Source organism: Diceros bicornis, chromosome 4, assembly GCF_020826845.1.
Source record: "Diceros bicornis minor isolate mBicDic1 chromosome 4, mDicBic1.mat.cur, whole genome shotgun sequence".
In the NCBI taxonomy this organism is placed as follows: domain Eukaryota; kingdom Metazoa; phylum Chordata; class Mammalia; order Perissodactyla; family Rhinocerotidae; genus Diceros; species Diceros bicornis.
This window is the reverse complement of record NC_080743.1, coordinates 67,800,231-67,824,511: the sequence shown is the minus strand read 5'-3', so window position 1 is coordinate 67,824,511 and position 24,281 is coordinate 67,800,231. Positions and strand designations below refer to the sequence as shown.

General features: G+C 44.8%; 1 protein-coding gene across 1 annotated transcript; it reads right to left on the bottom strand.

The window, feature by feature from the left end:
- Nucleotides 1-1,700: 1,700 nt before the first annotated feature.
- On the bottom strand, nt 1,701-23,715 carry PCP4L1 (Purkinje cell protein 4 like 1). The gene is made up of 4 exons (XM_058536901.1): nt 23,640-23,715; nt 23,373-23,602; nt 3,791-3,845; nt 1,701-3,175 (listed from the first exon to the last, which is right to left on the bottom strand). Exons 1-4 carry the CDS (start codon nt 23,713-23,715, stop codon nt 3,033-3,035), a joined length of 504 nt encoding a protein of 167 aa, XP_058392884.1. The 3' UTR covers nt 1,701-3,032.
- Between the last annotated feature and the right edge of the window lie 566 nt (nt 23,716-24,281).

Genomic DNA, 24,281 nt, shown 5'->3' with positions numbered 1-24,281 from the left:
GCTTGGAAACATATTCCAAAGTATCCCCTGCTCAGATCTCCAGGCTTCTTCCACTTTTGTCAGGACTATACTCCCAGCTCTGCCACCCCTACACAGTTGAAACAGCACCGAAAGAGAGATCACAGATATAGATGTGATAACAGCATTTGCTTTCTGCCTTGACTATTTCTAATGCCTGTCTCTTCTGCTAAGCCATTTGTTATAAGAACAGTCACCAATCTCCCAAAGACTTGCAGTTTTTGCTCCACAAAACAAAGCACTCAAGAATAATTCCTTAGTGATCAGTACTCAAAGATTATGTCTCCAACAGTAGGAACCAGGACAGGGAAGAGAAACAGGGTTCTGGGCCCAAGCCCGGGGCTCCAGGAGGAGTTACAGGTGTGCCGGAGAGAAGAGATTCAATTTGAGTGCCCCATGGTAGGAGTAAGCAGCCTGGCAGAGAGAAACCAGCTTTCAGAAACTTTACTGAGAACTACAGTTGTTCCACAAAAGATGCTTAAATCTTTCTGGTTAGAACCATCTTTCCCAAAGCTACAGACTATGTTTTTGCTACCATGCCCTTTCTTTAAAATATGTATGAGGACAAGTGTAATACTTTTGCAGCAAGTAATGGTGAAGAGAAAAAACCATTTCAGCACCATGCTCCAGATCAGTGTGGCAAAATGCAAATCAGCAGATACCTCCAAGCAGTGGAACTTACAGGAGAGGGCCAGGGACGGAGAACTCCACCACTGCCCTAGCACCAGCTGGCTCTCAAAATCCCATCACCAAGAACAGGGAGCACTTGTTTTACCTCAGCGTCCATAGGGGCAACCAACGTGTAGCACAGTCAATCCCCATCTCATGTCCATGCAGCAAGGAAACAGGGAATTCTCCTGTTTTACCAGGACACACTGGACACACTCCAGGTGTGGCAATGAGGTTATCCTCTTATCTGCCCATGAGGCCAGGACTAAAAGCCACCATCATTACTATACTGCACTCAGAATAGATTCCAAATGTAAAATTTCCTTCTTTTCTTTGGCATCAGGAGGAGAAAGTACTTCCTTTAACACAGGGCCCTTCTCGGGCCAGCCCGGTGGCGTAGCGGTTAAGTGCACGCACTTTGCTTTGGTGGCCTGGGGTTCGCAGATTCATATCCCGGGTGCGCACCAACGCACCGCTTGTCAAGCCATGCTGTGGTGGCGTCCCGTATAAAGTAGAGGAAGATGGGCACGGATGTTAGCCCAGGGCCAATCTTCCTCAGCAAAAAGAGGAGGATTGGCATCGGATGTTAGCTCAGGGCTAATTGTCCTCACAAAAAAAAAAAAAACACAGGGCCTTCCCATGAATTACTGTTCAATCCTCCCAATATCCACGAGCCACGGGCTTGCCAGGCATGGGTGAACTTTGGGATAGAGGTTGCCCTCCAGGGATATTGTCCGTTGCGTCCTACTACCTGCTACATGGTTTCAATTTCTGTATTGTGAACACTGAGAAGTGAAAAGAGTGGGGAAGAGAGAACGTTCCTTGCTTGATCTTCAAGCATTTGGCTTCTGGTTTCAATATATAGAGATCATTTCTCAGCAATGTAAGCTTCATTTGAAAGCCACCATTTTATTTAACTCATGGTTTAAAATCTTCAGTGTGACAGTGGTGCTCTCTATTGACCTAGAGTCACCTAAGTTTGATAAACAGTGGGAGGGGAGGGGGATGTGGGAGGAAGACAAAGCAGGAGGGACAGCCAGGGTAGGTCATTTGAGGATAGGGAGCAAGGAAGACTGGGTTTGTTTTCAGAGGGATATACACCAAGTGTGCTCTTAGCTGGGAGGGGAAAGAGAAGGAGAGGAGCACCCTTGCAGGTGTGCCCCTGTGGTGGTGACAGCAGCAGATAAAGACAATGCGGGTGGTGAGTCAAGGTGAGGGTGAGGTCGGGGATAGGAAGGCAGGGGTGGGCTTCAGTCTGAAAGTGGCTCGGGCAGTGTCAGTTTCCCGAGCCTCCATGGAATCCACGTAGTTGCTCTACCACCCTCCCTGAGGCCAGCTCAGGCTTACATTTATATTCCTCCCAAGAAAAACAGAAGTAGAGGTTAAATGGCCCCACTTGAGGGTTGGTTGGTTTTTTTAATAATTATTAAACATGCTAAAATCACATAGAGTGTCTATTCCACTTCTGCCCTGACTCCACAGTGGCGCAGGTAGGAACTACAGGGGTCACTTGGTTTGTGTGACCTCTGGGGATGGCTAGACTTGGGGGGTTAGAGGTAGGCAGGTTAGCAAAGCCCCAAGAATCCCTCATATAATACACTTTTACCAGCAGTAACTTGTGTCTTCAGAGATCTCCCCCTCCTTTGTTTTTCTTTCCTTCTCAAATCTACTCTAGCTCCATTTCCTGCCTGTGGCCCCTTGAACCTCTTCCACCTCTGGCCCTTACGATCTCAGACTAGATGATGAAGGAAACTTCTTGCCTCTACTCGTCCCAATCTCCCTTCCTTGGAACTAATCTACTCAGCATGCACTAATGTGGAAGCTGCTCGATTTAGGTCTGCCTAGGGAAAAGGGAGACTCCAGTCCCCACTGGCTTAGCTCATAGGAGGGAAATTGGAGGTGGTGGTGCAGAAGGATATGAAGGGGGAAAAATGTGACCTGAAGTGTGAATGTTGTAACCAGCAGAATAGTGCATATGCCCCACCCTTGGGTGCCCTGCTCTGAAGGCTTTCCCCTCCCCCCACATTGTCAGGGGTCCCTCTCTCAACCTCAAAGCCTCTTGCTCTTCAGCCTCATAGGGCAGGCATAGGTACTGATCAAGGAGCCTTAACCCAAGGAGAAACTGTTCCACCCTTAGGCAAGTGGCTGCCAATTGAATTCTTCACCTTCCCCATGTTCCTTGTGCCTCTACTGCTGTGATTGCTTGAGGGGGCCAGAGAAAATAATATATAAGGGTTGAACTTGCCTCAACGAGAGTCTAGAGGGACAAAGAGACAAAGAAACATGGGAGTCAGAGCTGTGGAGAAGGGGAGAAAGGGAGCAGGGTGAAGGGCAAGGCTGATTATTCAGGAGCTGGGATCCTTTTTCCTTTTCTGGAATCGCCGGAACTTGCCCTGAATAGCAAGAGCAGCCTTCTCTGTTTCCGGAGCCGTCAGATCAATGTCAATCTCCTCCTCCTCCTCAGCCTTCTTGGCATTGCCAGCTTTCCCTGCAGATAGTGGAGAGATTCATGAATGAGTAAACCTGAATTGCCCCAGCCCCTTTCTCCAGGCCCCAAATACAGTGGTCAAGTCCACTTTCTGCTGGACTCTGTGAGGTCCCCTAATCTTTGCTAGGACTAAGAATGCCTGGTAACTCTCTTAGAAGTATGAGTCAGGGCACCTAGGCTGAGAATTCACTGTCGTTAATTAGGAGCTTTGCTACTTTTGGACCAAGACGACAAATGTCTTCTATCACTGCTTATTCCTAAATCTTACAATTCAGAGTCCCAGGGCACACTCACTTTCCCCAGCTTTCCCTCAATTTCTGATTGCAACAGTGGCTGGGATTATCCGATCAGTTTCTTCCTATCATTGTGCTTGTTTCCAAGCACTCCAGAGCCAGTTTCTAGAATCAAAGAGTAAATACTGGTAGATTTACGTCTTAGGAAAAAGCAGAAGGAAGACTATAGATATAGTAGTTCTAACCTAGTGCTTCATTTCACTTATCCATGTTCCTCTTCCTATTACATCTGACTTTAGGAGCTTCTAGACTTACAGCCCTACTTGTCTTCATGTCCCTATATTTACCTGTTCTACAAACTGCGTAGCCCAACCCCACTCACCCTTCTCCTCCGGGCCAGGTGCCTGGTTGGTTTCTGGGGATGTTTTGGTGTTAAGCTGGAAGAGAAAAATCAGAATATTAGATATTCATGGAAGTATTAAGGTACCATCTCCGTAAATTCACCATCATTACTTTCAAGCCCTCCTGTTACCAGGTACATTCCTTAGTCTTTTGAAGAAGTGGGTCTTGAGATCACAGAGTGGGGGAAAAGTCATCACAATTCATTCAACAAGTATTTATTGGTGCTAGGGAAATTGTAGAGGACAAAACAGATAAAAACCCCGCCCTTATGGAGTTTGCATTCTGGTCTATACATAGACAAATGAATAAAGAAAATGATTATTATGTTAAGTGGTGATAAGTGCTGTAGAGAAAATATAGGGAAGGGAGGTAGTAAGTGCTGGGGTGTGAATGGGAAAATATAGTTTTACACAGAGTGGTCAGGAGAAGCCTCTCTGAAAGATGGCATTTGAGCCAAGAGCTGAAGGAGCTCAGGGGGTAAAGGTTGTGGTTGTCCAGGCAAGAACCTGCAAGGGCTTGGGGTGGAAGTGGGACTAGCCTGCTTGAGGAACAGCAAGAGACCAGTGTAACTGGAGTGGAGAGAGGAAGGAGGAAGGAGGAAAGACGGATGGAGATGAGATCAGAGATAACTTGGGGTAGGGGTAGATTATGTAGGGCCTTGGAAGTCTTTTTTAAAGACTCTGACTTTTACTACCAGTGAGATGGGAAGCCATCGGAGATCTTCAATTTGCACACAAGGGGCATGAGGGAGGAAGCAGAAAAACCTGTTATGAGGTTATTGTAGAAAACTAGGCACGAGATAATGGTTGCTTGGATCAGCATGGCAGCAGTGGAGGTGGTGAGAATTGGTTCAATCTTTGGGTATATTTTCAAGCTATGACCAACATGATTGGTTGATTGGATAAGTGGTATTGTGAGAAAGGAGTCAAGGATAACTCCAAAGTATTTGGCCTGAGGAACTGTTAAAAATTGAGTTGCCATTTCCTGAAATGGAGAAGACAGCAGGAGGAACAGATTTTAGAGAAAGGATCAGGAGCTTGTTTTTGGACAAGTTGGAGATGCCTATCAATTATCCGAGAGGAGATGCTTTTATAAAGCTGTTGGATATTCAAGAGGAGCTAAGGAGAAGGATCTGGCCTAGAGATATAAATGAGGGCGTTAGTAATATATGGATGGTATTAAAAGCCATGAGACTGGGTGAGATCACCAAAGGTGTGAGTTCAGATAAAGAAAAGGGTCAAATCCTGGTGACATTCCAGGGATTAGAGGTTGTAGAAATGAGAAAAAAATCAACAAGGAAAATTGAGAAGTCAGGAAGGAGAAAAGCCAAGAGATTATAGTTTAGAAGTCATGTAAAGAAACTATTTCAAGGAGAAGAGAGTGATTAATTGCGTCAAGCTCTGTAAGTAGGCCTAATAAGATGAGGACTGAGAATTGACCACCTGGTTCTGCTACATGGAGATCACTGGAGACATTGACAAGAGAAGTTACAGTACAGGAAGGGAGCAAAAGTCTGTAGTGGACTCATGAGAGAAAAGGAGGAAAGGAAGCAAAGCAGCAAACATAGGAGTTCCAAAGAAATGAGGATGGGGCGTGTGGCTTGAGCAGGATATGGGGTCACAAGATTTTATTTAAGATGGCAGAAATTGCAGAATGTTTGTGTTCTTTTTTTTTTCCTTCCACAAAGCCCCAGTAGATAGTTGTATGTCACAGTTGCACATCCTTCTAGTTGCTGTATGTGGGACGCGGCCTCAGCATGGCCGGAGAAGCGGTGCCTCGGTGCGCGCCCGGGATCCGAACCCGGGCCACCAGAAGCGGAGCGCGCGCACTTAACCCTAAGCCACAGGGCCAGCCCAGAATGTTTGTGTTCTTATGGAAATAATCCAGTGGAGAAGGAAAAACTATAGGAGAGAAAGAGGATCATTGCTGGAAAGGAGAAAGGGGATGAGATCTAGTGTGGTAAGTAGAAGGGTGGCCTTGAATAGGAGCCAAGAACAGAACATCCACAGTAACTGGAGGGAAGGCAGAGCATAGAGGCCCAGATGTAGGCAGGTGGGAACATTTGCAAGGTCTCCTCCAGTTGCTTCTGTTTTTGAAGTAAAATAGGTAACAAGGTCATTGTCTAAGAGGAGGAGGGAAGAATTATTGAAGGAAGGAGGGAGAAAGAAGGTATGAAATACTCATCTAGGAAAATAGGAGAGTGAATGGACTAGGGAACAGTAATAAGATTGCTGGGAAGCATTAAGGCCCCTCACAAGCCCAAGGTCACGAATTTGAAGTGAGACTAGTCAATTGATATGTGTGCTTTTTTCCAGCCTCTCTGCTCAGATGGAGTGTTAGATTTAACATAATAGTAATTCCCTTTCTGCAGAATCATATCAATGGAGCTACTTCATCTGGACATCCCTCAGTCTCAAGGTACAATTCCTCTTGAGACAGAGTCACTTCTGTAGGCTCCTGGGTGCCCTTGGAGTCTGTTTATTCATTTCACAATTTTTATTTATTTATTTATTTATTTTTGTGTGTGAGGAAGATTGGTCCTGAGCTAACATCTGTGCCAATCTTCCTCCACTTTATATGTGGGACGCTCCCACAGTATGGCTTGATGAGTGGTGTGTAGGTCCGTTCCAGGGATCCAAACCGCAAACCCCAGATGACCAAAGCAGAGAGCACGAACTTAACCACTATGCCACTAGGCTGGCCCCCATTTCACAATTTTAAGTACTTGATATTTGCCAAAATCCAGGAACTGGATGCTTCCATAAATGTTTTCTCATCTCATTCTTGGAACATTTGCTCAATGAAGTATAAAGTATTAGCCCTCATTTTATAGATGCAAACCTTTGTTGAATGACTGCCAGATATGTGTTCTGCTTTAAGAAACTGATAGAATCCAGTTTATGTTATGTAGATTATGCTGTTTCTACCCTATTTTGATAAATGCTTATCAAGCACTTACTTGTGTTCAGCACTGTTCTGTGCACTAACAGGGTATAGAAGAAACACAGATTCATTCATTCAACAAATATATCAGTGGCTAATACATGCCAAAAATTGTTCTAGACATGGTGATATAGCAGTGAGCAAAATAAAGTCCCTGAACTCATTAAACAATTATGCCAGTGAGTGATAAGTGCCAAGAAGGAAAATAAAACAGAGTAGTCTAGGAAGGCTCTCTGATAAATGATATCTGAATAGAGGTTTGAATGACATATAAGAGCAAGCCATGTGAATGTCTGGGAGAAAAGCCTTCCAGGCAGATAAGACATCAAGCGGAAAGTCCCTGAGGCAGGTTTTGTGCCTGGTATGTTCAAGGAAGAGTAAGAAAATCAGCATGGCTGGAGCTGAGTGAGTAAGGGAAAGAATATAAGGAATGAAGTTGAGTAGGTAGTCAGAATATGAATGTCTTTGGACGCAGGGCAAAGACTTTGGATTTTCTTCTGAGTTGGTAGAAAGGCATTACAAGGTTTGAGGCAGAGGGAAAGATGGTCTGACATGTTTTTAAAGGATCACTTTGACTGTTGGGTGCAGAATAGACTATAGGGAGGCAAGTGAGAAACCAGGGAAAACAATCATGAAGGTCCTGCAGTGGTACAAGCCAGATCATGGCAGTTTAGATGAGAGTGGTAGTGATGGAGGTGATAGGAAGTATTCGGACTTGAGACAATTTTCATGGTAGAATAAGTTGGATTTTTTGATGGATGTGTGAGTAAAGACAGCTCTTTCAAAGAGCTTTGCTTTAAAGAGCAGCAGTGAAATTAGACAGTAGCTTGAGGAGTGTTTTGGTAAAATGGGAATGATTTAGTAGAGAAGGAAAAATTGATGATGCAGGAGAGAGAGGGCACAATTACTAGAGTGAGTCTTGAATAGGCAAAAGGGAATGGATCTAGTGCACAAGTAGAGGAGATAGCCTTAAATAGAAATATGGACAGTTCATCCACAATATAGGAATGAAGGCATAGAATATGGGTATAGATGCAAGCAAAGTGGCAGATGTAATGTGAATGTATGAAGTTTCTCTTGAATTGCTTCTATCTTCTCAGTGAAACAAAAAGCACAGTTGTCAGCTAAGAGAGAAGAAGAGGCAGGAATTATTAAAGGTTTGAGGAGAGAAGAGAATGAGTGGAATAATCATCTAAGAAAGTAAGAGAGTAAATGACTGGTGAGATGTGGTAGGATTACCAGGCAGCCCACTTGAGGTTAACGGACATGGATTTAAAGTGAAACCAGTCAAGATATTGTCTCTCTCTTCCAGGCTCAGGGAGGAGATAAGACAAGTACCCAAATAATATTTACTGAGCATTTATCATGTGCCAAACATTATCCCATTTAATCCTCTGAAATCTCTGAGATGTCATCCCTATTTTATAGTTGAGGAAACAGACTTAGAGATGTTAAAAATCTTGCCCAAGGTCAAGTCACAGTACTAGAAAACAGTGGAACTGGTTTGGGACCCAGGCCGACTGACTCCACATTTTTTTTTTTTTAAAGACTTTTTTTATTTATTTATTTTTCCCCCCAAAGCCCCAGTAGATAGTTGTATGTCACAGTTGCACATCCTTCTAGTTGCTGTATGTGGGACGCGGCCTCAGCATGGCCGGAGAAGCAGTGCGTCGGTGCGCGCCCGGGATCCGAACCCGGGCCGCCAGCGGCGGAGTGCGCACACTTAACCGCTAAGCCACGGGGCCGGCCCTGACTCCACACTCTTAACCACCAGGCTGTATTATCTCCACAAGATGGAATATTGTCACATGCTGACATAAATATGCTAATATGTTAACAATTACTGAATCTAGGTGGAAAGCATATGGATGTGCATTGAATTATTCTTTCAACTCTGGTAAGCTTTTCTAATAAAAAGTTAGAAATAAAAAAATAATAATATAAAGAAAAACAAAAATTATTAAGATAAAAAAATGCTGATACAGAGCTGTATTTGACAGGGAAAGTGTCTTTAAAAGTAGCTTACAAATTTAAAAATTGTTAGGTAGATGGACAATCCCATCCTTTTGGATGTTACCGTGAAAATCTGGGGCCAAACCAAGAAGGCTTCATTGATCACATGTGATTTTCAAAGGATATATTGGTCACATTTTTACCACTTTTTCAAGTCTTGTGATTTATTTGTGTATTCCTAGCATCTCGCAAAGTCCTGGAGATAGCAGACAGTTATAAAATAATTATCCAATATTTTTTTAAAGTAGGTTATAAATTGATAAGGCCCAATTTTTGAAAAGATATAGATTGCTTATCTATGTATATATAAATTTTTATTTAACAATCTGGAAGAACATGCACAAAAGTATTCCTGAAACCCTATGGAATTCCTGCTAGTCCCCCTTTGACCAAAAAGAAAGGTTCCATGAGAGGAAATGTTGTTCCTGAGACTCTTGGGAGACTGGCCAGTCATTACTCTTTCTTTCCTCATGATCCTCCTGTGGTCAAAAAAAATTTTTTTATATAATCAATAATTATATATAATTATATAATTATAATCAATAATAATGGCCCAGTAGTTACATAGGCGACACCTTCCACTCTGGTATACCATCATCACAAGAGTTTAGTCCACACTGCAAAAGCATGACATGGATGGGGTGTTTGGTAATAGGATAACAGTCAACAGTCCAGACAAGAGGGTCATGGGGTCAAGAGGCAAGTTCTACAGTGCCACAATCTCTGACTTCAAATGCTACTTTCTCTATTGCCAGCAAATCCCTGATTCTGACCCTTGCTTTAACCATTATCCCTCTGTCTGACTCTAAGCGTGTTCCCTTAATCCATCAGTTCTTTTCTCTCACCCCACCCCCTCCCCTTAGGAGGAAAATCTGGACTCCAATTCTAAATATCTCCCCTCAGGTGGCTGTCTCTTCCTCTATTTTCCTCCTCAGATCAGCTAACCTTGAGAATCCTCTAAGTGGGAATATGTGTCAAGACTGCACCACACAGGCCACCCCTTCCCCTCTGCCCTGCCAGCTGTGCCCCTTCCTGAGTCTCTCCCAAGATTGCTGACCCTGGAATGGAGCCAAGGCTCAGCTGCTGTCTGGCCCGCCAGGGGTTCCCAGCTCCATTCGGCTTAAATTTATGAGCGGTTGCTGGGAAGACCAGAAAAGGCTGCTGTAAGGAGAAGAAAACCCCTACTACTCGCAATGCCCCTTGAAATCTCCCTCGCACCTTCTGCTAAAATGTAGTACACTGGGGCTGTTACCTCCTGCCCCTCCTACCTCCACCCTCTCCAGCCAATACTCAAAATAGCCACTCTGGACACTCTGAATTTCTGGATTTAGTTGTTAGCGATTTGCTGAGGTTGGGGATGGGGGCAGTTAGATCACAGGTTGTTAGCTCCCACCCTGTATATAGCAATCAGCCCTTTACTGGTCCCTGGTTTCTGCCCCAACTCTCCTGTTTGTTTTCCAGAAACTCAGCAACTTTAGGTGAATCAAGATCCTCTGGTATATCCATCTGAAAGCCATCAGACTAACCATTCTTCAGGTAAACCAAGGAGCCAGGGAGGTCCACTCTGGGTGAACCAGAAACCATATGCTGTATAAGAGTATCTCTTACAAAAACTCACACCTCCAGAGGATTGAAGCTAACCCACAAGAGCTCTGACAGATGAGCATTTCTCAGACTCTCTCTCTCGGCTCTCATTCTAGCCAGGTATGGATTACAAACTCTCAGGTGCTCTTCTACTTCCTTCAATACTGAGCTCTTCCGACAAGAAATAACAGCAGTGCCATGGTTTAGCAAATCCTGCCTTTTCCCTATAGGACCCAGCTTGGAGAACTGGAAGAAATCAAGAATTTCAGAATGCTCCTAACCTTATTTGATTAATAATCACATATATAATACTTACTATGTGCCAGTCACTTTTCTAAGCACTTTATAAACATTAACACATTGAATCCTTATAACAGCCCTATAAGACAGGTATTGTTACTATTCTCATTTTATGGATAAGGAAACTGAGGTCAAGAGAGGTTGATTAACTTGCCTAAGGTCAGGCAGCTAATTAGCAAAGCCAGGATTTGAACCAAGACAGTCTGACTCCACAGTCCACTTGAACATCAAGCTATACTATCTCTCAATCCACAGCCAGAAGCATGGGCATGTATGTGCATGTATGTGCATGTGTGTGCACACACTTGAGGAGGAAGTCCAATGTGAGACTGATTTAACTAAACAAGTTCTCCCACACAGCAGAGCAATCCCCAGGTAGGAAAGAAAGTCCTAGGGATCATGATTTCCTTCCATTCCCACAGTTAGGCAGTTGTATTCAAGGACCAGTCTCTCAATCCACAGTCTCCAACACTTTCTTCATGTACACTCTACAGGGAACATGGGGAACAAGGTTCTGTCCTCCCATTATGGAGAAATCTTATGTTATTTAAGAACCTGATCCCAGACCACGCCTACTGACTCAGATTCTTGCTCTGCTAGTTGAGCTAAACACCCTGATACTGGCTTTTATCTTGCCGTTTGCTCAGTGGGCCTCCTGACACACACCAGGCTGACCCTGAGGGATAGCCATAGCCTATGTGTGTGTTCTTCACTCACAGGGCCAGATGCTAGCCCTTCAGATTCTGAGAATTCCATGTGCAGGATCATCTCACTGGTTTCCATTTCTAATGACTCCCTCGCTTACCTTCAAGCCTATTATTCCAAGTTTCTAGTGAGCTTGAAGCTTGGTTCAGTTCAGCCTCACTGCCCATATAGGATTAAATGTTTCTCACTTCCTAACACACACCAAACACTAATTAGCAACTGTGAGGCCCATCAACTCTTGCCTTTCCCCAGAGGGCCCTAGTTTCTTTCCTTGCCTACCATCCTGTATTCCTTTTCTCCTCACCTCTGGGCCTGAGGTACTCCAATGTTCCATTCCACCATCTTGGCAGTAGCTGCCAATTCCCCATGAGTCTACTTTTGTTTCCTCTGCAGTTCAAAGTTGTGGACTCTCCCTTCCCATGGGGAAGGAGGAAAAGGAGAGGCCTGCTGGCTTAGGGGTCTTTTTTCTTCAGGCTTTAAGATTGCAGAGAGGGATGTGATACAGCAATATCCTCCCTTTCCCTATCTGATACATCCTCTCAGGGCATTTATCAGCATTCAGATGATGTCCTGTCCTTCCATCTGCCCTTTAGATCCCATTCTCCTTTTCTGCTTTTTGGGAATCTTTACAATCAATTCCCATCACTCTCTTATATATAACACCTCTCCCTTTCTTAAAAAAAAAAAAAAAAAAGGTTTTCTCAATCTGAATTGCTTCTTCAACTACCATTAAAGTGAAAAGAAGCAGGTCTAGGACCAAGGCTTGAAGAACCCGCACATCAAAAGGTTAGGGAGATCTTTTCAACAAATAGTGCTGAAATGATTGGGCAGCCACACACAAAAAACCTCAATCCATACATTGTACCCTATACAAAAATTAACTCAAAATGGATATAAAACCCAAAATTGTAAAACTTCTAGAAGAAAATATAGGAAAAAAAATGTTTGCGACTTTGGGGTAGGCAAAGATTTCTTGGATATACCAAAAGCACAATATATAAAACAAAAAAAATTATAAATTAGACCTCATCAAAATTAAGAACTCCCCTTTAAAAGAAACTCCTAAGAGAATGAAGAGGCGAGCTACAGACTGGAAGAAAATATTTGCAAATCACATATCTGATAAAGGACTTATATCCAGAATATATAAAGAACTTTCAAATCTCAATAATATGAATACAATTTGTAAAAATGGGCAAGATATTTGGACACTTCACCAAAGAAGATACATGGATGGCAAATAAGGACATGATAAGATGTATAACATCATTAGTCATTTGGGAAATTCAAATTAAAACCACAATGAGATACCATTACACACCTATTAGAACATTTTTTTAAAATGACAATACCATGTGCTGGCAAAGATATGGAGTGTCTGGCACTCTCCTACATTGCTGGTGGGACTGCAAAATGGTATAGCTACTTTGGCAGTTTCTTAAGCATATGTATATCATTCAACCTAGCAATCTACTCCTAGGTATTTACCCAAGGGATATTCAACCTAGCAATCTACTCCTAGGTATTTACCCAAGGGATATTAAAACTTATGTCTACATGTAAACCTCTAAGTGAATGTTTATAACAGCTTTACCTGTAATCACCAAAAACTGGAAACAAGCCAAATGTCCCTCAACTGAGGAACGAATAAACAGATTTTGGTACGTCCATACAATGTAATACTATTCAGCAATTGAAAGAGGGAATGAACTACTGAAACACACAACAATATGGGTGAACCTCAAATACGTTATGCTAAGTAAAAGAAGCCAGACCCTAAAGGCTACATATATATTATATGATTCCGATTATATGACATTTCTTGTAAAGGCAAAATTGTAGGGACAGCAGACTGATCAGTGGCTGCTAAGGGCTGAGATCATGGAAAGGGTGACTACAAAGTTGAATGAGGGAATTTTTGGATAATAGAACCGCTCTATATCTTGATTGTGGTGGTGGTTACATGACTGTATAGGTTTGTCAAAATTCACAGAACCATACACTGATACGGGTACATTTTACTGCATGTAAATTATACCCCAATTTTTAAAACAGGGAAAAAGGTTAGGGAGAGGTCAACAAGCTAGCGAAGACCGAGAAGGAGCAGTTAGAAAGGCAGGGTAGGGGGGCGGCCCAGTGGTGTAGTGGTTAAGTTTGCACACTCAGCTTTGGCGGCCTGGGGTTCGCAGGTTCGGATCCCAGGCGCAGACCTACGCACCGCTTATCAAGTCATGCTGTGGCAGGTTATCAAGCCATGCTGTGGCAGGCATCCCACACTCACAAAAAACAAAGTAGAGGAAGATGGGCATGGATGTTAGCCCAGGGTCAATCTTCCTCAACAAAAAGAGGAGGATTGGCAACAGATGTTAGCTCAGAGCTAAGAAAGGAAGAAAGAAAGAAGAAAGAAAGAAGGAAGGAAGGAAGGCAGGCAGGCAGGCAGGCAGGCACAAAGGTGACTGTGGTGGGGGTGGGGTGCCAGGGCCTCTCATGTCTCTCTTCTTTTCATAGCTAGACCTCTGAGAACACTGTCTCCATTTCCTCGCCTCCCACACACCCTCCAACCCACTGAAATCCTAGCTTGTACTCCTCCTCCACTTAACTGACTCTTCTTTAGATAACCAATGCTCTCTACGATACTAAATCAAATGCAGAAGTTTCAGCTCCATCTGCCTTGATCTCTTGAAGCATTCGACACTCAATCATTTCACCTTTCTTGACACATATTCTTTCCTTGGCTCCTGGGACATCATGGTTTTTTCTGGTTTTACTCCTATCTTTCTGGACACTTCTGTCCAACATTTAAGTATTGGAGGCTCTCAAGGTTTAGGGCTCTCTCTTGTTCTCTCTTCCTAGATGATCTTATCTGTACCTATGACTTCAGTTATCATTTATACCAGCACCATCCAATAGAACAGGGGTGGGAAAACTATTGCCCACTGCCAAATTGGTCCACAGCTTGTTTTTGTAAATAAAGTTTTATTAGAACACAGCCATGCCCATTGTTTACATATTATCTGTGGCTGCTCTGGCACTACAACAGCAGAGTTGAGTAGTTGCAACAGAAACCATATGGCCCACAAAGCCAAAAATATTTACTACCTGGCCCATTACAGAAAACATTTGTAGACACCGGCAATAGAACTTTGTGCAATGATAGACATGTTTTATATTTGTGCGGTCCAATACATGGTATCCACTAGGCACATGTAGCTAGCTCTGGTGGTCTAGTGGTTAAGATTCAGTGCTCTCACTGCCAGGGCCCAGGGTTGTTTCCTGGTCAGGGAACCACTACCTGTCTGTCAGTTGTCATATCTTGGCAGCTGCATGTTGCTGTGATGCATGAAAGCTATGCCACCCGTATTTCAAGTACCAGCAGGGTCACCCATGGTGGACAGGTTTCAGAAGAGCTTCCAAACTAGGGCAGACCAGGAAGAAGAAGCTGGCCACCCACTTCCGAAAAAATCGCTCATGAAAACCCTATGAATAGCAGTGGAGCATTGTCTGATATAGTGCTGGAAGGTGAGAGGATGGCACAAGAAGACTGGGCAGGGTTCCGTTCTGCTGTACTCAGGGAGTTGGAATCCACTTGACGGCACTAACAACAACAAGGACATGTGGCTATTGAGTACTTTGAAATGTGGCTAATGTGACTGAGGAATAAAATTTATAATTTTATTTAATTTTAATTAATAATTAATAAGTTGAATAGCTACATGTGGTCAGTGGCTACCATACCGAACAGCACAGAATGCCACTGAGGACTCGAATGTATATCTCCATCCCAGACCTCTCCTCTAAGCTTTAAAACATCTCCATTTGGATGTTTTCCAGAAACCTCAAACTCTATGTGTCTCAAATGGAATTTATAATGCTACCCAACCTCATCCTCTATAAGTATTCTCTATCTCATCCAGCCAGAAACCTGGAATTGTTCTTGACACCTTTCTTTCCTTCACACTGCATATCCAATGTAAATACTAAGTCCTGTTAACTTTATCTCCCAAACATCTCTTATCCATTCACTTCTCTCTACCGCTACCAGCCTAATACAGTTGTTTCTTATGGGAACCACCACAATAGCCCGAGTGGTTACCAATGCTCTCAGGATAAAGAACAAAATTCTTAACATGGTCTACGGGCCCTATATTATGCAGCCTCTGATCACCTCAGTAACCTCATCTCTGGAACATACCAGGTTCCTTCCCACCTCAGGACCTTGGTACATGGTTCTCTTATCTCTGCTTCCCTTTTATCTAGTTAATTCCTGCTTATCCTTCAGCGTTCTCTTCAAGGGTTCCTTCTTCCAGGAAACTCTTAGTTCCCCTGACTAGGCGAGGGCCCTCATTACAAGTCTTCACAGCATCTGGTATTTCTCCTTGGTAGCACATATGTAATGTAATTAAATAATAATTTTGTGGTTAGATATTGAACGTCTGTCTTCTCCATTTCTGTGCAAGTTCCCATTAGGGTAGGGGCAGTGTCTATCTTATTCACTAGCGTATTCCCAGGGTCTAGCACAATGCCTTATACATGATACACACTCAGTATTTGTTGAATGAATGACGGGAGCTCCCACTCTGCTTTATTTGCCACCTTGTCTAGATTTCTGAAATCAAATTTGTTTTCAGAGAGCTGAGGGCCTCCATTCTGTAGCTAGTTCAGAGATGGTGAAAACGGTTTCAGGAGACAGGTCATTGCTTTTCCTCACTTCAGCATATGTGCCATAAAAAGCTGAGGATGATGGGGAAGAACTTCTCTAGAAGTGTATTTCATATTACCTGTATTACAGGTACTGTGTATTTGTCTTGCCTTCCCTTCCCCACCCTCACCACCCCACCAGATTCTATTTCCTCAAAAGCACAGTCCATATTTCCCATTTATTTGTGTATCACTTACAGTAACTGCAACACGTCTCACACATAGTAAGTACACAATAGATATCTGTTTATGTGAATTAAAATTTTCTCAAGCCTCAAATTCCTAGGAGAAGCAATATGGCATATTAGGTGGAGTCAGACAGATCTGGGTTCATACCCTAGATCTACACTGACTATCTGTTCAAAACCCAGCTCTGCCATTCCTAGCTGTGTGACATCGGGTAAATCACTTAGCCTTGCTGTGCTCACACCTCTCATCTGCAGAAGAGAGATAATATTTATCCTGAAGGGTGAAAAGAACTAGAGAAAAGGTATATAAAACGCCTAGCACATATTAAAGTAAGTAGTTATTATTTTGAAGTAATGTAACTCTGGGTTGAGCAAAAGACTAGGTCAAGTTCCTGGGGTATTGCATGGTTGAAGTCCTGGAGTCAAAGAGTGGAGATGCCAGAGTACATTTCCACTAAGTGGAACTGAAGGAGGAAGAGAATACCTGGGATTGCTCTAAGGGCCCTTGAGGCTTTTTCTGCCACCATAGGAGCTTCATAGCTGATCTGTTTTTACTCTAAACCAACCCTGGAAATCACAAACTCCCTTTCTTCCCAATGCCTGTCCCCCAAATGCTGACAATGGCTCTAAATCTCTGGTAAAGGGCCCCAAAATAGTCTGCTTGGACAGAAACCATATTCTGTACAGTCACTGCAAGTGTCCAGGTCTGTAGCCTTGGAGCCTCCTGGAACCACTCCTGGGTTAGGGGTGTATAGGAGGGGCCCTCCAGTACAGCACCTCCAAACATGTTCATGTTTCATTTCAGAGAACCCTTAGACACAATTTTTTTTTTTTTTTCAGTTCTAGACCACAGGGAGAAGGAGATTAGTGCTCAGGAGCAAATAAACCGTATCTCCTTGATCAAGTTCTTTCACCCACCTTTGCATCACAAACGTGATTGTGTAAATCTGTTCCTTGCCTCAGAAGGACAGTTTGTGAGTATTGTCTTGGCAAAGCACCTAAAAACTGTCAAAGCAGTAGCAACTTAGGTGCTGTCTCCTGCTGCCACTATTGGGGAATAAGTACCCTATAACTCCAGGCCCAACTCACCCTGCCCCCTTTTCAGGCTGACATTTCTTCCTTCCTTTTTATCTCTTTTATCTTTAATGATGTTGCCACAGCAACCACTGTCACAAGAACAGGCAAGATAGTGTCACCTCTTCCGCTCCAAGCAGCAAGTGAGACCTAACCTAGGGAAAGGTAAACTACCCAGATGTCCCCACACTCCTCATCCAACTCTTTAAAGAGGGATCATAGGCTGTTAACAGCAGCCACAGACAAGAACAAAGGCCCAATACCTGGACCACATATACCCTGCATTTGCATGACACAGCCTGGATGCTGTGCAAGTGAAAACACAGCATAAACACATTACAGTACTGCCAGAATCACTTAGTTCAGATGAATAGGCACAGGCACTCAGAATCCTGTCCTACAGGCCCGGGCAGGGAAACCTAAAAATGGCCTGAATCCTAAAAATCCTAAATATGAGCCCCAAAAGACTCCTTTCTTGCCTTTGTATTGACATAAATTCTAGGCTTTGTAAGCTCCCTGCTTGCTTGAGAGGCGTGGAAAGTGAAGGGAGACAGGAGTTAGTGCATCTGCTTTCAAGTGGTGCCAAAGAGACTTCGGTCCCCCAGGGACCCTCCTATCCCTGCTGACATATTCTTTCCCAATGTTAAATGAAAGTCACTGCTCAAGCACCTTAGAGAGCCTCTGGGATCCCCTGGTGCCCCTGAAAGACCCTAGACTGCTGTTTTTGGAGCACTGTTGGAACTGTTTCAATTCTTTCAGTGCAGCAACCAGCTGCAGTCCTCAAACAGCTTCAGAAAGACTTGCTCAAGGTCACCCTCAAGATAATAACAGAAAAAGAACCAGGAATCCTTACTCAGGGTTCTACATGCACACATTCCTCTCCTCATATATGGAATATAACCCAAATACCCCATATCTCAGATGCCTCCTAAGACAGGAACAGAATCTAAGCAGTACGAGTTCCCAAGCCCCCTGGTCTGTCCCACTCCCCTTGGCAACCACACCCGTTGCCTGGAATAGCAGTACCCCCCACTGGAGTCAGAGGCAGAATTCCTTGGCCATGCCAGCTCATGGTATGCAGTGAGTCAACAGCTCCGGCCCTTTCCCCCCAGCATGGGCTGCCACGGTTTAATGAGTGGTTATTTGTGGTGCTTTGCACACAGCTTGGAGCTGTGCCTTCACCCCATACTGGGGGTAGCGGTGGGGGAGAGAGAGTATGTGTCAAAGTATCATTTACTACTATAATCTTCAATGTGCATCCCACCCATGGCGTTAATGTCCCAAAATAAAGGTATTAATCCCCCCACAGCCTACAAAGCAAACACTCAGCTGGAGGGCTTTGTGTGGGAGGGAGGCAGCACCAAAGACAAGAGAACTGTAAATGGCACCTCTTTTCCCTGGGTGGGGGTTTGGGAAACCTGGCTGGGCACTCAGTCAGGAGTTAGCCTGGAATGAAGCAATAATCAGGCTCGGGGAGGAGAAGGTGACATGGTCTAGGTTTTTAGGCACTTGTTTATAGGCACCTGCAGGGTTGTGGCTCTCTTAGAAAAAGTAGTGTTGGATGTGCTTCTGATTTAGCTTACTCTTGCAGGTAAAATAATAACATAATTCTGAGGCAAGTCAAGCCATTTTGAACCAGTCCTGCCCTGGATCCTCCAAGTCAAATACTTTCGAGTTAAGAGAATTGCTTTCATTTCTTTCTTTTCAAAAAGAAAACCTCTCCTTTTGGTCCCTGATGCTCTGCAGTTATGTGAGTCAATAATGGACACCAGAAACTAAGAGCCCACGACAAAAGGGCCCCCAGGCTTCCCCTTTCCTTCATTCCTATTAGCTTACCAACTCCACTTCATCACGTTCATCACACCTATTTTTAAGGTGACTTGGCATACGGATAAGGAAGGATAGTACTTGCCCCGCCTATTATTCTACCAAAATGTACCCCGTTGATAAATATCATCCCATGTTGGTCTCTCCTCTCTCTCTATCCTCTTGCTCAGCATTTATTAAATCACACTGCTTAGATTCCCTATAGAAAGTATTTGTAATATACTTAAATTATAATAATTAATATACTTTAAAAGTTGCATGTAAATTAAATCATTCTATATTCATTGGGGTAGCATGTTAGAGTCTTATGGAAAGTTCTTTTGTGATGAGAAGTCAGCAATTCTGTGCCCTAGTCTTGGTTCTAGTAGTGTGTAAACTTGGATAAACTTTGGGCCTCAGTTTCCTCATCTGTAAAATGAGAAGATTGGACCAGATGATCTTTAGGGTTCCTTAACAAATCTAAAATTATATCACTAAAATGTTTTGATATATTATTTGAGATTTTCTTGGTGAAAGATATACTTGTATTTCTTTCTTGAAGAATTTTTGCAAAACTAAGTTTATTTTTTTTCCATGATAAAATAGACTCATGAAAGACAATTTGGAACTACAGAAAAATAGAAAGAAAGCGGGAGGAGACATTCATAGAACACTACCTTGAAAAGACAAGTATTGACCTGATCCTTCTTCCTCCTCTCCCTCTGCAATCCTATCTCCTTCGCTTGCATCAGTTAAGACCCTCCACAGGCCAACATGAAAGATGCATCAGGTTTGCGTATTTGGACTCCAGCCACATTACTTATGGGTGCCTGCAGCCTATAGAGACTTGACATCATAAGAGGTAACTGATCACAGCTGCAGCTTAGGAAAAAGTCATCCATATTCCCAGGTCACAGGATGACAAAGTCATCCACTTCTACCAGCCAGAGGCTCCTGCTCAAGCAGCAAAAGCCAACAACCTGAATGGTGGCTAACAAAAAGATGAGCAAGTTCGAAAACCAAGTTCTCATTTCCCTTACTTCGGAAGACAGATATTTCCAGAGGTGGAAGGCATTCCAATATCGAGTAGCTAGCCCTTCAATTTCATATGTCCAATATTACCATAATAAACTGGGATTTCCTCCAAGTCCCTACCAGGTTCCCTAACAACTGGGTCACAGAAGACATAACAGAATGATTTCACCCTGACCAAACTTTCATTGAGGGGAAGGTTGCAGATTCAGACAGACATGCAAAGGGAAGAGAATGTGATCCCCAAGGTGTGGGATCCCCATTCCTACTACCTAAGAGGACAGCAAGCAGAATAATAGAGGAGGGAGCACCAGTTCTAAGTTCTCCCCTAATGAGATTTCTAATTGATCTGTCCCTTGCTCCAGCCCCTGCCAGCCAAAACACCGGACAGACACTAGGAGGATAATCACTAGTCATCCATGACCCGCATTTCAACAGAATGACTGCTGAACCAAGGGACTCCTCCAGCTAGGCTCCTCACAGTTGGGACAAGCAACAGGATCACAGAAGAACTTGCAATTGTGCTTTAAGCAGCCAGCTACCCGCTATGACAAAGGATTATAGGAAAGAGCCCTCAGGTTCTGAATGCATCTCCCACTCCCATCCTTCACTGAAACTAGCAAAAAGTTATTAAACTATCAGAGCTAGACTGTGATTCACAGCAATCAAGTCCTGCCTGCAGCTGTGAATGCAGACAAGCCGGTGATGAGCCCCTGCAGCTCCTCTGCTCACGAACACACACACTTACAGGGAAACGCTCTGCTGCAGTACTGAGTGACAGCAAAGAGCCACCAAGGCGAAGTAGAGCTGGAGATCCTCCCAAGCAGCCCCACCAGAGCCCCTACAATTTTAGTTGTTCTAGGTCTGGAGACTCCTTCCTAGTTTTTCTCCTTCAGTTGAAATGGGAATCGCTTAAAGAGATCCCAAATCCTCTCATTTCATGCAGGTTCTCTGAAGCAAGAAAATAGGGGTGGGGGAGGTGAAGCTTATATAAGATTCAGGGTGCACAGGGCTTTACTGGGCTAGGCACTTCGGCCTGAAAGAGGAGACCCCTGGGGCTGGGCTGAGAGAAATGAAGCAGTTTGGAGTCTCCCCGGAGTTCCAGAGCTCTGGGCAATACTTCCGCTTTTCCTCATAGCTTTTACAAGAGGAAGAAAACAGGCTGGGTCTTGGCCTCTAGGGAAGCAGGGTCCCTTTGGGGATCTGGTTCAGAGACAGCTCGTCTCTGTGTACACCCAGGTGGCTGCTTCTGGATCTTATAAATACTCATCCCTGAAGCCAGGCTCAGCTCCATGTTAGGAGGCAGCTTCCACGGCTAAATTGCTAGTTAGAACCAGTTCACGCTGACAGCCTGGGGGGCTGGGCAGCCCTACAAACACTGACAGCTAGTCCCCATCCAAGGATCCTACTTTCATCTTTCTACTGAGCTCCTGATTGAGGCTAACCAAGTTCAGCTGCTAAGTCAAGACTTGACCCTTCCCCTCAAACACCAAATTGCTTTCCTTGTCACTGAAACACCTTTGTCACCCCACCACATGCCACCCTAAACGCCAGCCCCTGTAGCGTGTCCTACAGAGAGGCTGTGCGCTTCCCCCAAAAAGCATAGGCTAACCACACGTCTTCCTGTTGGCATAGCCTTCAGATCACAAACTCCCAGGGGATGGCTTGAATTGCAACTTTCAGATTTAGAAACACTAGAGGGGGTGCTGAACTCTAGACCTCAGTGAAAAGAGGGCAAAGAAAACCTCTCTTCTCATAGTAGGGCTGAAAGAGGCAAGAGGAAAAAAGATTGAACTATTTTTTTTTTTCTTTTCTTTCTGAAAGGCTGCCGTGGTCACAGTCACAACTAGCTGAGGGACTAGAAACCACCTGAGTTCTTCTGCAGCCCCCAGACTAGCTGAATTTTCCAGGATACACTTAGTGGACATGGCAACCAAGAAAACACAGAAGTTGTCACTAATTGGCTCCCTGGGTGACAACTTTTGGTAGGAGCCAGCAGAGCTCCTACTAAAAATGAAGATCGAAACTGAGACCCAGTTTCCAGGGTCCTATCCCTTCACTAACCTGGTATCCTTGAGAATTCTTGCGCTAGCTTTCTGTAACACTCTAAAAGAGAAAAAAGAACAGGGAGATAATAACAATAGCTAACATAGTTTGAGTGCCTACTCTGTGCCAGGTACTGTTCTAAGTACTTTGTATATATTATCTCATTTAACATTAGAACAACCAGTATTATCCCCATTTTACTGATAAAGCACTGAAGCAGAGAAAAGTTTAGTAACCTGCCTAAGGCCACATAGCTAGTACGTTGCAGAGCTGGGATCTGGCATATAGCTGAGAGGTTGGGTTTAACACAAGATCCTGGGCACTAGGAAAGGGATTGCAGAGAGCAAGCTTCTGATGTCACTGCCCAGACTGACTTCACTTAGGAAGGAAGATCCTTGTTTCTGGATGCCTACAAATGCAATCAAACAATGGGAGAGATCTTTCCAAGTCTCTGCTTTGACCCCCACCAATGGACAGTGTTCTCTGAAAAGAGGAAATCACAGTTAATGGACTGGGTCTGGCTCGGATGAACACGACGCAGCCTGCCAAAAGACCCAGGATGTAACCAGCACTGCAGAGGGAGGTCTGCTCTCGAAGGGGACATCTCCCCAGGAGCTGAACATGCCCTCTTCACTGGGGCTTCTGAATATCAGAAATGGTCCCTCCAATGGTTGGTCCCGTTAGACTGAATGAGTGGAGGGTTAGGATGCCGCCTTCCTAAAAGGGGAAAAGTGGACACCCCACGGGGCGAGGGCTGGGGTTCTTGTTGAATGCTAAGGAGTGAAGAGCAATACAGCCCTAGAAGAGGAAGGATAGAGGCGAACGTTTTCTCAGAAGTCAGGGGAGTGGGAAACCGGAGTAACATCGGAGCAGTAAGCGAGATGGAGAGGACAGTATCCCGAGGAGACGACTTACACCCAACACCTCAGCCTCCCCACTTTACACCCGATTCCAGTCCCCCCAGAAGCGCCATCCACAGCCGGGAGACTTAAAGCCTCCCTCTTCTATCGCTTCCCAGCGGCCCGAGGTGGGAGCATTCCCAGGGGGGCAGTGGAGCGCCCTCGGAGGGTTCTCCGCCGCTCTGGGCTGCCGCGCCCTCCCTGGGACCCGGAGCCGCGGCTTGCCCCCTCCACAGCCCTCGCCCGGAGCAGGGGGCCGGGCAGCGCCGCTCACCTCGCTCATTGTTGCGGCCAGACGGGGCGCGCGGGGCGCGGCACGTGCAGGTGAGGCGAGGCGAGGGGCCCTCGGGGCTGCGCGGGCGACGGCCAAGAGTTGCCGGGCTCCGAGGCAGGGGCCCCGGCTGACAAGCGGAGGAGAGTTAGTGCGGAGAGCCGGTGCTGCGATGCCCGCACCCCGGCTCTCGGCGCTCAGCTTCCCGCCAGGCGTCTCCTTGCGACCGGGTCCTGTCAGAGGCCCTCCGCGCGCCTCCTCCTGCCCCACCTTTTATAGTCAGCTCGTCCTCCTCTAGCCCGACCAATAGGAGCCCCTTCTGCCGCAGAGTGACAGCCTCTTGCATCCAATGGTGGCAGGCTTAGAGGTCTGCTGTATTTCCAAACTAGGGTAAGACAGACAGAGAGCGGGAAGGAGGGGGAGACCGCCGGTGGATGAAAGCACGGAAAATGAAGTAGGGGGAGCAAAGAAGGAGGGAGAGGAAGGAGTAGCACACGAAGGAGGGAAGGAGGGAGAGGGAAGGAAGGGGCATGTGAGTTTGAGAAAGCGAAGAAAGAAGAGCTGGAAGGAAATCAAGAGGGTACATCAGAAGCAGGAGACAGTGATTGAAAGGGGTAAAGCCAAGAGATGTTGCAGATTAAGATTTAGTAATAGGATGGCAGTCTGGACAAGAGAAGGGCTCAAGGGAGGAAGGGAGGGAGAGAGAGAGAAAAAGAGAGGGGAGAGAGAGAGAGAGAAGCAAGTGGACGATATTCCGTGGCAAAGAGGGAAACTGTGAAGTGCCTGTTTGATTTGGAAGATCATAGATCTTAGGAGTTGAAAGACATTTTAGGATTCATCAATCCTCCCTCCCACATAATGCAAAAATTCCTCTCCAATAAAATGATGGTCCCCTGGTGTCCACTTGAATAG